The following is a 16396-nucleotide window of genomic DNA, read 5'->3' on the forward strand; positions in this document are numbered from 1 at the left end:
GTTACCCCTTCCCTTTCTTCCTTGTTGTTCTCCCAATACCCCTTCCCTCCCCCACCTCTCACACTCCTCCCCTTCCGCCCTTCCCCCCAAATTGTAAAATTCATTCCCAATATACTGTCCTCTGTGTATCCTTGTTGCAATGGGTCATCCTGTGTCCTTGTTTCAGCTTTAAATGATATATTCTTTTTTTTTTTTTTTTTTGGTCCGATCGTGGGGCCTGGACTCTGGGCCTGGGCTCTGTCCCTTAGCTCTTCAGCTCAAGGCTAGCACTCTACCACTTGAGCCACAGTGCCACTTCCGGCTAATTTTTTTTTCTGCTTATGTGGTGCTGAGGAATCGAACCCAGGGCCTCATGCATGCAAGGCAAGCACTCTACCACTGAGCCACCTTCCCAGCCCAAAGGACATATTCTTTATCTATGTTGTTCATTGGCTCTTTGAGCCACAAACATACTCTTGTCTCTTAAACAATGACCAAATCCTAACCTGACATTGGCTTTCCTTGCTAATCATTGGAATTTCTCCTATCCTGAAATGCTGTCAATAGTTAGTATCCACGGTCCTTCTTCAACCACACAGTCTGTCTCCACTGCTCCACTGAAATTGCACTCATTGAGATCATCATGACCTCTTCTTACCTCTCCTGTGAATTCCTCCACATTTCTGGTATTTACCATGGCCACATTCTCATGTCTCAGCACCTGTGGCATCAGCAACTTCTAGGTTGCACTCACATCCGCCCCAAATCACATGCTATTAGTAGTTTTACCTTTGGGAGTGAATGACTGTATGCTAAGCAGTGTCATAGCTATATTTTTACCTCAGCTATTACAAATACCTTTGGTATTGTTTTGGTCTGCGTGTTTGTCATTTCTCCAAATCCATGTGTGTAAATTTAGTCTTCAATTTTATATATATATGTATATATATATATACATATATATATATATATATATATAAACACACATATTGTCGGTTGTGAGGCTTGAACTCTGAGCTTGGGCACTGTCCCTCAGCTCTTCAGCTCAAGGCAAGCACTCTACCACTTGAGCCACAGAGCCACTTCGAGTTTTCTGAGTGGTTTATTGGACATAAGAGTCTCACAGACTGGATTTGAACCGTGATCCTCAGATCTCAGCCTCCTGAGTAGCTAGGACTACAGGCATGAGCCACTGGTGCCTGGCTTTCAACTTGATAAAATTTAAAGGTGGGAGTTATAGGTGTTAATAAGGTCATGTGGACAGAGCCCTGTGATTGGGATCAGTGCCCTTATAAAAGAGCTCGCAGGAGGTTGCTCACCCATTTGGTCACACAAGGATATAGTAGGAAAGTGTCATCTTTTGCTGAGATCCCTGAACTGATCCTAAATTGTTGGTGCACTAGATTTGATCTTAGCCTTCCCAGTCTCCAGAACTGAGCAATCAAGTAATGTTTGTAAATTACAAAGTTTAAGGTATATTATTATAGCTGTTTGAATAGATGGATACAGCTATTTTCAATTACCTCTAAGAAATTCTGGGCACCTTTTTGGGCATGCCCAGATTGCTGATTTCCCCCTCCAACCCAAGTGAGCCTTTTCTCCTTTCTGGTCCACTTCCATCAGGTGCCTAAGGTAGGAACATCAGAATCACCATAGATTGCCTCTCAAATCAAGTCAATCAGTAATTACATCTGGTTGACTTTAATCTCTCAGATTTGTGTTCTTTTGTATAAGCTTACTGTCTAAATTCTAGTTCTCACCTAGAGATCAAACTAGGGTTAAATGTGAACTTTTTTTCTCTGTCATTACCATGCTGGTATGGAAAAGAACACAGGCCTAAAGTTTTTTTATTAATAAAATAGTTTTACCTATAATCAAAAAAGTTTTACCTATCAATGAGGTTCTGTGTGATATTTCCATACATTCATCTTGTGTGCATGGATCAAATCCAGCCCAAAGCCTTGTACATACCAGGCAAGCACTTTTTCTCAAGTCAAATCTCTAGTCCCAAGAACTCAAGCTTTGAGGTCATACAAAATGAATCCAGATTCTTCTCTTACACACCATCCAAACATGCTTATTTCATATTCTATGGACTATCTACTCATAGTTTTATTCTGAGGATTTAGTGGATATATCTATCTGCCTACTGATCTATCTATATCTATATCTCTATATACATTTTTGTATATATATAAAATATATGTTTTTATACATGTATTTGGCATATCTATCTAAATGTAACTATCTATATAAGTATATATAAATATCTATCTATATATATAGTCAGTAGTGGGTCTTGAACTCAGGGCTTGGGCACTGTCCCTGAGCTCTTTTGCTCAAGAATAATGCTCTACCACTTTGAGCCACAGTGCCATTTCTGATTTTCTGGTGGTTAATAAGAAATCTCATGGTGGAAATAAGAATCTCATGCATTTTCCTGCATGGGCTGGCTTTGAACCATGATCCTCAGATATCAGTCACGTGAGTAGCTAGGATTACAGATGTAAGCCACCAGCTCCTGGCTTGGACCAATGTATTTTAAGCCTTTAGGATGATGCTTGGTATACAGTAGGAGCTCAATACGTGTTGGTATAGGTTGTCCATAAAAATTTGTCTTTCATAGTATTGCAATCATACTTTTTAAAATTAAATTTTGATACCATCTTAAAGTGATTCTCCATTACCCATAAAATATCAAACTGCAAAATCAAATATAGACTTATCCATCCAGCCTCATCTCCTGACTGTATCCCTTCCCTCTAGCCATTTGGATGGAAATGGTGGCTTATGTATCTGTTGACTCAGCTGCCTGGAACGCAGCCTGGCTCTCTGTTTGCCAGGAAAACCACTCCAACAAAGTTTCTGCTTCAAAGTGAAGTCCTCCCTGACAGCGGTTTCATGATGAAACTCCGTGTGGTCGAGGGTGGGTGGGGTGAACTTAGAACGTGTAATGTGTGATGTGTTTTAATCCTCTCTTCCTTCAGGCTGCCTGCGTTCTGCTACAATTCCTATTCTCAACTCCAGACCTCTTCCCCCACCCCTGCTTTTCTTTCTGGAAACTTTCTTCTTCATTCTTGGTACAGTCTTTGGGAACTTTCTAGAAATTTCTATCAGTACTTGTTTCACTGGGACAAACTATTCATAGATCCTTCTTTGCTGGATGTTTCCACCATGCCCTCCTAACCCCTGGTCTTTCATTCCATAGGAAAAGCTTTTTACCTGTTGGTGGCTCTCCCTACTACCTGCCTGAAGCTTTTCACCTCCCTCCCAGGTTAGCTAAGAAGCTGACTCTCAAGTAGAAACTACTCATGTAGTTCTTTCAAAATACTGAGTGGGTCAGCTTCTTACTTGCTTTCTGGGGTTACTTTACTGTTCCTGAACTCCAGGAAAAAGTTCTGCTTCTTTTAAGCTCAGAAATCTGGCTCTATCAATCCTTTAACTCTTTCAATCTCCTCCAGACCTTTCTGAATACCTCAACACTGTAGCCAGTGTTCCAGCACATTTGTTTCTGTGCCCCTGTGACAATACTTGAGAGAAATGGTTTCATGATGGAAGTTTTTATTTGGACTCATGGCTTCAGATATTTCAACCCATCATGGTGGAAAGTGGGTGGAAAAGAACAGCTCACACTATGGAAGCACAAAGCAGAGAGGGGGTTGAGTTCAGCTCATGGATGTTCTCCTTTTCCCTCTTTTATTCCAGCGGGGGGCCCCAGTTATGGGATGGTCCTGAAATAAGTAGTTTGGGTCCAGCCTGAGCCATCTTGTCCATCTTGGCCTACCATCTTAGATGGTAGGGTCTGAGATCTTGTCTTCTTGGTGGGGGAAGATGAAGCCCCACCTCCCAGGTGAAGGGCATGCCTGAATTCTTGGAAGCAGGGGCAGGCACTTGGCTAATAGGTTATACTAAACCTGTTAGTCTAGTGCCTGGGACCGGGAGTTTCCCATGACTCTGCCCCCTGACCTGACCCTACTTAGGGCCGGACTAGCTCAGGTGCCATTATGCCATGCCACCTGTCTCTGTGTTAGTGTCCTGTCTCCTGGCTCTTCTCTGGTCACCATGGCATCCCAATCCAGCTCTTCACTGGAGTTGAATTAGTTTGTTGATACTGTTTTTGTTCTTTCTTTTATCTCTGGCATTCCGGCTCAGTTTTCTAACAATGTTAAGTATATTTGCTGGCTGCTGGTCTTCGAGACAGAAGTCCACCATGCAGTTGCCAGCCTTTTAATAAAGACTCCAAGATTTGACCTCTCAAAATGTGGCTTCTCTGTTTTCTCACCTTTCAACAGTACTACCTGCATTCATGATAGGTCTTCCACCTTTAGTTTATCCTCTCTGGAAACCACCACCATTGATATACTCAGAAGTATGTTTTATTAATCTCCTGGGTATGCCTCAGTTCGATCGAGATTAACCATCACACTTAGGATGGCCATTATTCTTGTCTGCCCCAAAGCCTTGACCTTTTGTCTTTATGACCTCCATAATTCTGGTGAATTTCACCTTCATTAGATATCAGCTGACATGGGACCACAATCTTGACAATGACCTCCTCCTTTAGCTCCTCCTCTTCCTCATTCTTCAAAGTATGATAGTTGTGAAATACCAAATGTAAGTGTTTTTCTTCCTAACAATCATCTCTTCTTTTACTAATTCTTTTGTTCAATTATTTCCTTCATGCCTGCTCTTTGATTTTATGGAGACCTCCAATCCTTTGGTCCCTTTACTTTCTCTTGCCTGCCTTCATTTCCTTGCTGCTTCAGTTTATTACATCAAATGTTTTCTTGTCTAGTTTCCATGCTCTGTTGTCTTTGGATCACACAGTGACCAGGCTGCAGCTTCACATTCACATAACTGTCCCCCCCCTTGTCCATGTCACCTTTGTAGTGCTGACCTCCCTTAGAAGAAAGCAGCCCTGAAAATTGGAGCCACTAAAACATTCTGTTCACTAAACCCCATGGCTAGGATATGGCCAGGATTTCTTCTTACTCTCCTCTGTTCAAGCTGAACTTTGTTCCCTTCACTGTATCCAGCTGAATACAATTTAATATAATATTGACTCTCTTTACTTTGTTGAGAAAATAGCCATCATCAGAATTTGTTTCACTTTGGTTCACTAAACCTGTACACTTATACATATTTGTCTCTTTCTTTTGCTGCTCTCCTGTTAAGACAGAGGAAATGTCACTGCTCAAACTTGAAGTTCATTTCCCCTGCCTATGTCATGGATCCCATTCAAAACAACATTTTAATGGCCTCTTTCTACTGTCTATTTGTTGATTTTCCACTCTCATTTTTTTACTGGTTTTTCTGTAACAACAATGTTCTCAAGAGTCTCTACAATTTAAAAAAGAAGCACAGAAAACAAATTTATGATTTTTCCTCATTGCCTTCTCACTTTCCCCTTACTTCTTGACCCATTATAATTTATGTCACATCTTTAGTATCTTCCATCTGTCATGAGTACCACTGGCTTCTGAGGTAAGAAATAAAATGGATATATTTCATTTTTGAAGTATTGGTCACTTTTACACACTCTTTTTTGCGATTTTTATTGCAGATGATTTAAGATATATTAAAAATCAGCTTACAATAATTATCAACACATCATCTATATCCAAGTTCTGCCCATTTGAAACTGCCCATTTTAAGCAAATCTCTGGTATCAGTATATTTATTGCAAATATTTCAATAAGAATCCATCTCCCTAAAAATGAAAAGCACCTAAAATGATCATAACATCATTCTCAAACCTAAAATGATAATTTATAAAAATCGTCAATAGACAAGGACTTGTCTATTGTATTTCTCTGTTGTACAAGTACTTGTCTAAGCTTTTTAAATTAGCTGATCATTTATACATAAAATTTATATTTTGAGACTTTGAAATATCTCAGCTTTGGGGTGGGGGGAGGATTGGGTAGTTGGGGGAGGCTTGGAAGGGATGGGAAGGGGAAACAAAGGAGGAGGCTACAATGCTTGATAAGAAATGTACTCATTATCTTGCCCATGTAATTGTAATCCCTCTGTACAGTTTTTTCACAATAAAAAAGAAATATCTCAGCTTTTATTCCTTTTGATAGGTAGTTTCTACTTTCATTTGATGTTTTAAATATTTTATTGTAGAAATGAAATTACAAATCCTATAGACATCCCCACAGTTTGAACTTGGCTTTGAGAACCACTGTTATCACTTAATTAAGATAGCCACATCTCCTATTGCCTGCAAACTGCCTTCTGTAGAGTATGGAATGCACCTTGCAGACACCTAAAACTCAACATGTGCAAAGATCGTCTCCAACATATCCATTCTTCTCTTAGGCAGGGAAAGCTGCTCAGGTCATGTACCTGGCTATATATGCTGATGGCTCTCTTTCTTTCTGTGTCTCATCAAACCAGTTACCAATTTCTGAGGCTTTTATCTAAATATTCACCACATCCATTGACTTTTTTCCATTCCAAATTACTGGTCAATGCCACTACCATTCCTTCCCTAGGCTACCTAATAAATTTCTCTTTAACACATAAACAATATAGGGACACGTACCCACTTAAAAACTTCCAAAGCTGCAAAACAAACCAAACAACAAAATAATAAAACAGATGACTCAAAACATAAACCTCTATTTCCATAGTGTATGTACAAATAGATGCTATAAAGGTCTGGGTAAAGATGATTCAATTCATGTATATGGACTTAGTGTTGGTGAAAGATACCTTGAATTTTATCATTATTTGAATCACTTAATATTTTTAAGGTTAGACTGTTTTCAAGCATTAAGTCAACATTTAAAAATAAGTAAAATAGATTGAGAAGGTAATCATTAACTAGCTCTGGAGTATAAATCCATACCCAATACTACGTATAGGAGGCTTTAGTTACAACTGTACCATGGAAGAAAAAGCCATCCTCTTTCTTTACATACTACCTGAGAATTTTAGTCAAGCTCTTCTTACCTTTGTAGTCCAGAGTTTGACAGTCCAGTCAAATGATGATGTGACAAACAGGTGAGAAAAGTCAATGGGGCCCACTGCCATGTGGCAGTTAATTCCCGTCACTGGCCCTTGATGACCTTCAAAGACCTCGCCAATGCCTGCCTTGCTGTAGGAAGAGCACATGTGAGCAGAATTTCAGTGACCTTCCAAAATCAGTGACTTGTTTAAAAAAACACCTCAGCTCGATAGAATTACTTTCCCATAATTTAGAACAATAACCACATATTGCCAGAATAAAACCATTCTCTTGAGAGCAAGAAATTGTAAGCACAATAAACTACTTACAGTGATTAAAAAGCAGTATGGGTAACAAGTGTGTGTGTGTGTGTGTGTGTGTGTGTGTGTGTGTGTTTGTGTACACGTGTGTGTTGTTTTTAGAACTTGAATTCAGGGCCTGCGTACTGTCATTGTGCTTTTATTACTCAAGACTAGCACTGTATCACTTGAGCCACACCATCACTTCTGGCTTTTTGGTGGTTTATGAAAGTCAAGAGTCTCACAGATGTTTCTGCCCTGCTGGCTTTGAACTGTGATCTTTTCAGCCTCCTGAATAGCTCGTACTACATGTGTGAACTATTTTGATGGAAAAAAACACACTTGTTTCTCAGAAGCTTTTGAGACTTTTGTTCCCAAATAACATTTGTACATATACACGTTCCATTTTAACTCCTTTGAGATGAATTATTGGTTCTAAAACTCCATACATGTCTGGAGAGATAATTTTTCATTCTTTCAGAGTAATATCTTACATTCATTGAAAATCAGTATCTTAAAATGTAAATTCATAGAAATTACTGTTAGCCTGATATAGGACACATAATTTACATATAAAAATGATATTTTTCACTTTCCTGGAAACAGAAGAGAGGTTTACAAATCCACTTACAAATTCCACAAAGGGGAAGATGCCATGTCTCTCTTGTTGCTAAGCATCTCGTATAAACTTAGTCTACAGTAAACACTGGTTGAATGAAACAGCAAAGAAAAAGAGAGACCTAAGTTCTCTTTTAAAAAGCAAAAGCACATTGGAGGCATAGGCATACACATTTGAAAAGAGTCACTTTAACAAAAATGGGATTATTCCAACCCTCTATCAGATAGTATAATGCATGTAATTATACACAATTCAGAAAATATATTCCAAAAACTATATTTAGAAATTCATGTGCATGAGGCAATTAATATGACAAAATTTTAAATAATGTGGGATTTTAATATTATGTTTCCAGGAGTAAAAATGAATCCAGTTATTAAAACATTTGGGCCCCCTAGAGCACCAATAAATGTCAATGTGCTCAGCAAAACTTGAAATCTTGAGTAAAATACTTCAGAGTGTGTTCCATGTAACAGGCACTTAAGTATTATGCCCAGGGAAACTGCTAACAGCATTTCCACCTGTGATCATTTAAGTTTGTTCTAATGAACATGAGAAACTGATCTTTGAAGTGGCCCCTGGTGAGACTCTACTTGGTCTTAACACCATCCTGAAAGGGTTTATAAGGTGCAAAATAAGGACCTTGTTTAATTTATGGAAGTGGATTTGCACCTTCTCTATGTTAGGTTAAAAAAAAAAAGAATTCCCTTTCTCTCTCCTGTAGTCCTAGATAACCCATTTAAAATAACCCATTTGGATGCCTGATTCTTTATGACTTTGCTGAGAGCTGTATCTCATATCTAAGATGGATGATCAATGTAAAAGGCAAAATCAAGTTCTTGGTGAAGAGATTTGTGCTGTATGCCCCAGGGATACAACAGTTTATTCTGGTAGTGCTTGAAAAGGACAAAAGCCACAAAATAAAAATATTCATCATGTAGAAGTTTGTTTACAAGAAATAAAACTTTTGTGCATGCATGCGTGTGTGTGTGTGTGCATGCTAATAGTGAGGCTGAACTCAGGGTCTAGACATTGTCTCTTAGTGTTTTTGCTCAAGGCTGGCATTCTTCTATTTGAATCACAGCTCCACTTCCAGATTTTTGGTGGTTAACTGGAGGTTAGAATCTCATAAACTTTCCTTCCTAAGCTGGCTTCAAACCATGACCCTCAGACTCCTGAGTAGCTAGGATTACAGGTGTGAGTCACGAGTGCCCAACTTTAGACAAACTTTACAAAATCTAAAAAGCATCAATGAGTACATACTATAGATTCCACAGATGGCTAAGGGACCACATAATAACGTGGATTAAATCAGTTGAACTTCTACCTTACTGATTCTAGCACAGGTGCTTTCATTTGGCCCACCCCAAACATTCTGTGCCTCATGTGTCACTCATTTTACCAGGGTACCAGTTGTTGTTGTTGTTTTTAAATTTTTGATCTCATTTAATCTGTTTCCTGAACAGATTTAAAGGACATCTGAATGACTCAGACCATCTAGAAATTTACCCTGACCAAGCAGGTGCACAGAAAACATCATGTGAATCAATATCAACTCTACCTTGTAATTTTAGCCAGAAATTTGTAATAAGGAGGTGAGACATGAAACTGTGAAGCCATCTTTATATCATGTGTATGTATGTGTGTGTGTGGGATTTGCTTAGTTAGAAACCAGAACAGCAGAAACATCACAGCATGTATTATTTAAGTGGGGAAAATACAGGTGAGTCAGAGATACTTGTAACCTGTACAAGTCACTAAAACACGAGAGTCTGAGCTGTGGTTCCACATTATATCTAAGTAGGCTGGGATAAATGCAATGGTGAAAAGGGTAATGGATAAGAACTATGAAAGTAAAAATGAAATTATAAGCACCAGTGTGGACAGGATGATCCTATTAAAGGACAGAAGGCCATATGTTGAGTCGTGCATGTAATTTTGCCATATAGTCTGAATTATTGGAACCCACTATAATCAAATAGCTGTGTTTTTTCAAGAACATTTGCCAACCTCTTTATCAAAATGGTATTCTAATCTTTAGCAAATGAAATAGTGCTTTATGTCTCTCCTACAATAGGAAGGGTCTTCAAGAACTTCTGTCTATAACTTAGATATTGCCATTTCTTTATTTCTTAAATATTGCCATTTCTTTATTTCTTATATGCATTTATCACTTTTTGCTTACTAGTGCCTGACACTTGGCAGAAAATCGAAGATGAAATGGAATAGTTTTGGAAGGAAAAGTGGCAGATGAATGAATAATGGAAATAAATATGATCACTGCTACTATAGAAAGCAAAAGAAGAATAAATGAAGTATCCATGGCTTTGAATCCTCCTCTGATTATTCTCCTTAAATTTTCTTGATAGTTTGCTTCATCTTAAATCTAATATTTTCTTCCTTAGTCCTCTATCCTCAACTATTATATTTTTACAATAGAGTAGGTTCTTACTAAACATTCCTTAAAAGAATGAATGAAAGAGATGAAATTCAACAGGACAAAGAGGAAAGAGTGGCTTTCTTTGCTCAGGAGAATCAGAGAGGCTTCAACATGCTATGATCTCTGCACAGACACTTTATTGGTGAGGAGGAATTAACCAGGCCGAGAGAAATGTTAGAATAGGTTTCCATGGGCTGGGAAGGTGGCTCAGTGGTAGAGCACTTGCCTTGCATGCTTGAGGCCCTGGGTTCAATTCCTCAGCACCACATAAGAAAAAAGCTGGAAGTGGTGTTGTGGCTCAAGTGGTAGAAAGCTAGCCTTGAGCTGAAGAGCTGAGGGACAGCGCCCAAGCCCAGAGTTCAGGCCCCACGACCGGATCCCCCCCCCCCAAAAAAAAAAGAATAGGTTTCCATGAGAGACTAGAACTAGAAGGTAGAAATTCATGAAGGCATAGAGGGACAGACAATAAATGGGGATTGTTGTCCTGGTACATGTGAGACTGAAGATTGCAAGTATCTACATAAGATGTGGCTGAGAAGGGACAGGCAGTCTTATAGGATCTGTTAAAATGCTGAACACTTCCTTCAGACAAGCAGGATGAGCCACCAAGGCTCATATAAATGGCTGAAGACCAGAGCGGATGTGTTCTTTAAGTTAATTAAGATGTGAAGTTAGGCTTTTTATGTCTTCAGAAATACCTTTTGGTTAGACTCTAGAACGTGATAGTAGTCATTCAGAAATGAGGAAAATGTCATTGGTAAGAAAACAGAAAATCACCTTCCATGACGACAAGCCGTGTAGACTGTACCCTCCTCGCTGCCAACCACGAAGTTATTGACGTCCCCGGTCGGGAAAGCCATTCCGGTAACAGCAACAGACTTGGACTTATTGTACACCAACTCCATGCTCTCCTACCAAAACATGGTGTGGTTACATTTCCATCTGTCAACTCCTCACTATGCCAAAGATAGCATGGAAAAATCATTTGGCTAAATCATCTGTTTGCTTTTCACACAGCGTTACAAAAGGCCCCAGTAGTGCCAGAAACCACGCTTTACTGCCCCTGACATTCATGCTGCTGTGTATCTTTGGTTTCAGGCAAGCTGGATTTCATCAGCCTGTGCTGCTGCTTCCTAAGTCAGGCAGAGATGACAGGTGAGAGTTTTGAAACTAATGGTGCAGAAAGTAAAGATAATACTGTAATGATTACACTTGTCAGCTCTGGGCTTTAATAAAACACACAATACCCTTGTATTTACAAACATTTTCAAAATCAATTGTTCATGAGAATACACATGTATTAATATCAGATGTACTAAGCACACTTGTCAAAGCATGACTGTAGGTCTTCTGTGGACTGAAACCAGAAAATTGTCACCCAGGTCATAAAAAATAGATTTCAACAGGAACTAGACGTCAGGAAGGGCAGCTGGTGGTGTGTGGGATCTAGATCTGCTGAGTGATGTTTAAATATGCATTAAACATAGTAAATAAAAATCTTTTATTTTATATAAAAATGGGTTGTTAAATTGAGAATTCGATGTATTTCAAAAGACACATTGCTAAATGAAGCATAGTTAAGTACGAGCAATATACCTGAATATTCCTGGCATTAAGTAGAGAATTCTGTGTATCTAACTCTAATTAAGAAATCAGTCTGGGATATCATTGTAATGTGTGTGTGTGTGTGTGTGTGTGTGTGTGTGTGCTTTTGGTGATGGAAGCTAAGGTCTCATACTTGTTAGGCAACCACTCTACCACTTGAGGTACACTACATTCCCGTTGTAGTTTCATGGGACTGTAGTCTTTCAGTGCAAGCAGATCAGGCCATTTCAACCAGGGAGTCTGTGACTTGAAAAGTCAGGCCTACAGTATGTAGCCATGCTGACCATGAGGGTTTTGAGTGTTCCTTGTTTATAAGATCTACATGTAGTAATGAGCCCATTAAGCTAAAGGAGAGGATGCTGTGGCAATACACTACCAACAACAGCATTAGCTAGATGGTCTACTCCATCTCTAAAGTTAGCAACAAGGATGGTAATGTCTCTTGTTTGACCACTTCGAGAGAGAAAGAAACGAGAGTAATTCTAGGATGCTCCCATTCTGCCCTGCCATCCATAGAGACCATGCCATGAAATTCTTAATCTCTGTGCAGAGACAGGCGTCTGTGGGCAGGCTAGCACTAATAAAAATGATCTTGGAGCTCCTGCCCCACCATCTTAACCTAAACAAACACATGTTTAATCAGTGAAATAGGTAATTAAAAATTCCTAAATTGAGGGTTTGCTCTTATATCTGTTTATAATCTCCATGCTTTTTAAAAGAAAACAATACATTGCTGAGAAATATAAGACAAAACCATAAAATATCCACACACAGTTCCAGACCTGTCTAACATTAAAAATCAGCAAAACCAGGAACTTAAATTTAAGCAGCTTATTAGCATTCTCTCTCCCCCCCTAAAATTCTAAAAAGAACTGACTTAATTTCAGAACACTCTACAGCATAGAGACTTAAACAGGTTCTTTCCAGCTCCCACATTTCCTTTTGCATTTTGGAACTTTATTGTCTTCTAAAATTGAGTGAGAGACATTCTAGAGTACTATTCCAGGAAAAGGAGCAGGGATGTTGAAATGAAAAAAAAAAACTACTCCTAGATATTTTTTTAATTTCTTGATGTTTTTCATGTACTTTGTCAAAAGCTGTAACAATAGACTTCATACAAAGAAGTGTGAAAAAAGTACGTGGTAGATGCATGCGGGTAGGTGTCTGGGTATGCATGTACACATGTGTACATTCTGAAACTTGCATGTAAATGCCTGCCTCCAGCAGTTTTTCCCACTCCTGTTCCTTTGTTTGGTTTCTATTACTGCAATCAGTAGTGGTTTGGAAACACTGAAACATTTTCATTTTCAAATTCTCATTTGCTAAGGAAAAAAAAAGGCAAGAACCCTACTAACAAACATTCCAGAGTAGAAAACAGATGGTTGAACAAATTCTTCATATACACAGGTGGTTGTGTAGGGTACAGAAACAAGCAAGAACTGGAATTTCTGCGTACCTTTTCTTCAGAGCTCGCATCCATAATGGATGGCTCTGCAGAGCCTCATCTTCATGTGTATTTGTTTCACCATGTTGATGAGCCAGTATAATTCATACCACAGGCAGCTTCCATAATTACTGAACTTTAAAATGGGTTATTCATCTTCACTTGAAAGTGACCTGAGCTTTAGCCTTTTATAATAATCACAAGATTTGTGGTAAGGGAAACGGGTTTTGGCTTCTAGAAGAGACTGCTGAAACTAGGCCCCCTCTTTCAAGGGCATCCACTGATTTCACCTCCTATGCTTTTGGAACTACGTTCTGTGAAGTAGGTCTTTCTTCTAGCCAGGTTGTCCTGCTGTGTAAGGCAAAGTAGACTTACCTGAGGAGTTGAAAGCATGTCCAGGCTCCAGGAACACATTTTACCATCGGTAGAGACAGTGATGAGGTTGTGAGCATTCTGGGTCCCAACGACATTTACACAGTACACAGGATGCTGCAAAATCATCAACACGGAGGATCAGGGGAAGTTAGGAGGGGAAATGATTACACCGGAGTGTCAAAGAAGCTAGGGTCCAAAGAGTGATGCAATTCTACTATAATCCAAGCCTGAGGCCAGTTGTCACTTTTGATTTCAACTTGATCGCATTCTAAAAAGCCTTGGCAGTAACACATAGTAATGGAAATGCTTACAAATCTTACCTTACTCAGTCCAATGTAATACAACCAAACTGGAGGGAGAGAGGGAAAATGAGGATTGATAGGGCAGCAACAGCCAGGGAGGCACAGAGGATTATTCATATAGGTCCCCACTGCACAGTGTAGCTGCTAAGTTCAGTGTGTGTGATGACAAAATATAGTTTTCAAACTTTCAGAAGGATTGTGTTACTAAAGCTGGACTGCAGTCAATCGTAGTCACAGGACCAAATATTTGTTAGCATTCTTTTAAAAACTGGTTAATATTCATCGGCTATTTAGTTATTTTTGTGCCAGTATTGGGGTTTGAATTCAAATTCTCACTTGATTTTGCTCAAAGCTAGTGCTCTATCACTTTAACCATATCTCCACTACTGGGTTTTTGCCAGTTAATTGGAAATATGAATCTGAGGAACTTTCCTGCCAAGGCTGGCTTTGAACCTTAGATCTCAGTCTCCTGATTAGTTAGAATTAACAGACATAAGCCGCCACTGCCTAGTTCAACATTTTAATATTGGAGAGAGATGGGTGGTGACATTATTCTCACAATGTGCCTAGTAAATAGGTTACCTGGTGTTACTAAAAACTAGGATGACAGATTTGTCTTTCAAAATAGCATAAAGGCTGATATTTGGACAGGATTAAAAAGGTCATTTATATATCCTGGGAATACCAAGCAAGAAACTCTCATGCTTTGTCATAACTCTAATAGGTTATCCTTTGGGGGTAGGCTGAAACCATTTGCAGCTGCACCAAGTAGAGAGTTAAACACCAAATGGGAGGTTAGTGTAGCATAACCTAGCATCAATTTTGGTTAGATTACAGGCAGCTAAGCCATGAGTGGCCAAACCACAACTCACTCGATGCCTTTCTGTGTGAATAGCTGACAGTCTAGGCCTTACTCTTAATGAGTTACTATGCATACTACCAAGCCACAATGACAATGAAACAATCTTTAATATAGGCAAGCTGATACTACATACAGGATGATTTTCAGGCTATTATCATATAAGCATCTGGTCAGCGGGAGTAGTAATAACCATCTAGTGGAACTGTTCATCTGCCTATTCAAGAACCCGTTCAAACTCCACTTAAACCACTTTCTTAAAGAGTAGCCAGTTTGGGCTGGGAAGTTGGCTCAGTGGTAGAGCGCTTGCCTTGCATGCATGAGGCCCTGGGTTCGATTCCTCAGCACCACATTAGCAAAAAGAAAAAAGCCAGAAGTAGTGCTGTGGCTCAAGTGGTAGAGCGCTAGCCTTGAGCTGAAGAGCTGAGGGACAGCACCCAGACCCAGAGTTCAGGCCCCACGACCGGACCCAAAAAAAAAAAAAAAAAAGAGTAGCCAGTTTTCATCTTAACTTCTGGAAAGTTTTACCTTCCACTAATGGAGATCATAAAAGTTCACTAAGATACATTTAGTGCAGGTCAAATAGAATGAGTCAAACTACAATTATTTGAATATACGCTTTTGCTTTTTTTCCTTCAGTTCAGAGCTTGTAAATCTTGTCTTAGACTAAATATCACTGATTCCTTCAAGTGTTCCTTGAGTCCAACCTTCTCCATCCTTTTTATCCTCAAAATGTGCCATCTTTTATCTGAGTTCCTCTAAAACTGAAGTTCTAAGAATGAAACTAACTTTTCTAACTATACTATGATCATAGAATATGGAAATATGAGTCATACTAAGCTGACACTTCTTGTGTGGTTTTAGCCACATCTTAAGATTACATCTCTTTCTGTGGCAATTACATCATGTTTTTTTATCCATGCTTACAGACAATTAGCTAAGTCCTATAGTTTTCCTAAGTCATATTCCTACTGACATTTTCAAATGAGTCGCTCTAAGTGGATGTACACAGTGATTAAGTACAACAGAGATTATCCTGATCAAGTGTTTAGATGTCAAGAGGACGGATGGGACTGGGACTGTAGACAGTGTTCCTTTTGTAAGTCTCTGGTATTGTGGAACTTGAAGCTATATGCAATCAAACCCTAACTCCAAGGCTCACCGTATACAAACCCCTGTGTGAAAATCAAATGGAAGAATGTCACAGATTCCCACAGATGCCCACCTAGTAATATCTGAGCAGTTCAAAAGCTTCGTTGTTTTAACTCAATCTGGCTGATCCAAGAGAATACTACTCTGAATTGACCTCTCTTTATCTTAGCATGGTCCAGGCACATTGTAAGCTTCTCTTTAACCACTGAGCCTCAACACATATCACTAAAACTCAAATGGATCAAGACTCCTAAGGGTGCATTAGAAAGGGAGTGCAAATTTAGAAGAATCACAGAGCCAAATTCCCAGAGTAGCCAAATGTTCTTTGCTTTATTTAATCAGTAGTATCAGTCTGTATTTTTCTTCA

The 16396-nt window shown here is 39.1% G+C and overlaps 1 protein-coding gene across 5 annotated transcripts in view; it reads right to left on the reverse strand.

The window, feature by feature from the left end:
• The window catches only part of Dync1i1 (dynein, cytoplasmic 1, intermediate chain 1), a 282173-nt gene that overhangs the window by 50822 nt on the left and 214955 nt on the right, over positions 1-16396 (reverse strand). For all 5 annotated transcript variants that reach the window (XM_013035856.1, XM_013035858.1, XM_013035857.1 and 2 more), the window contains 3 exons: positions 13717-13830; positions 11070-11203; positions 6940-7084 (listed from right to left, as the gene is read on the reverse strand). In XM_013035856.1, the coding sequence (XP_012891310.1) occupies positions 6940-7084; positions 11070-11203; positions 13717-13830 (393 nt within the window). The remainder of the gene's footprint in view (positions 1-6939; positions 7085-11069; positions 11204-13716; positions 13831-16396) is intronic.

Source organism: Dipodomys ordii, unplaced genomic scaffold, assembly GCF_000151885.1.
Source record: "Dipodomys ordii isolate 6190 unplaced genomic scaffold, Dord_2.0 Scaffold227, whole genome shotgun sequence".
NCBI lineage: Eukaryota > Metazoa > Chordata > Mammalia > Rodentia > Heteromyidae > Dipodomys > Dipodomys ordii.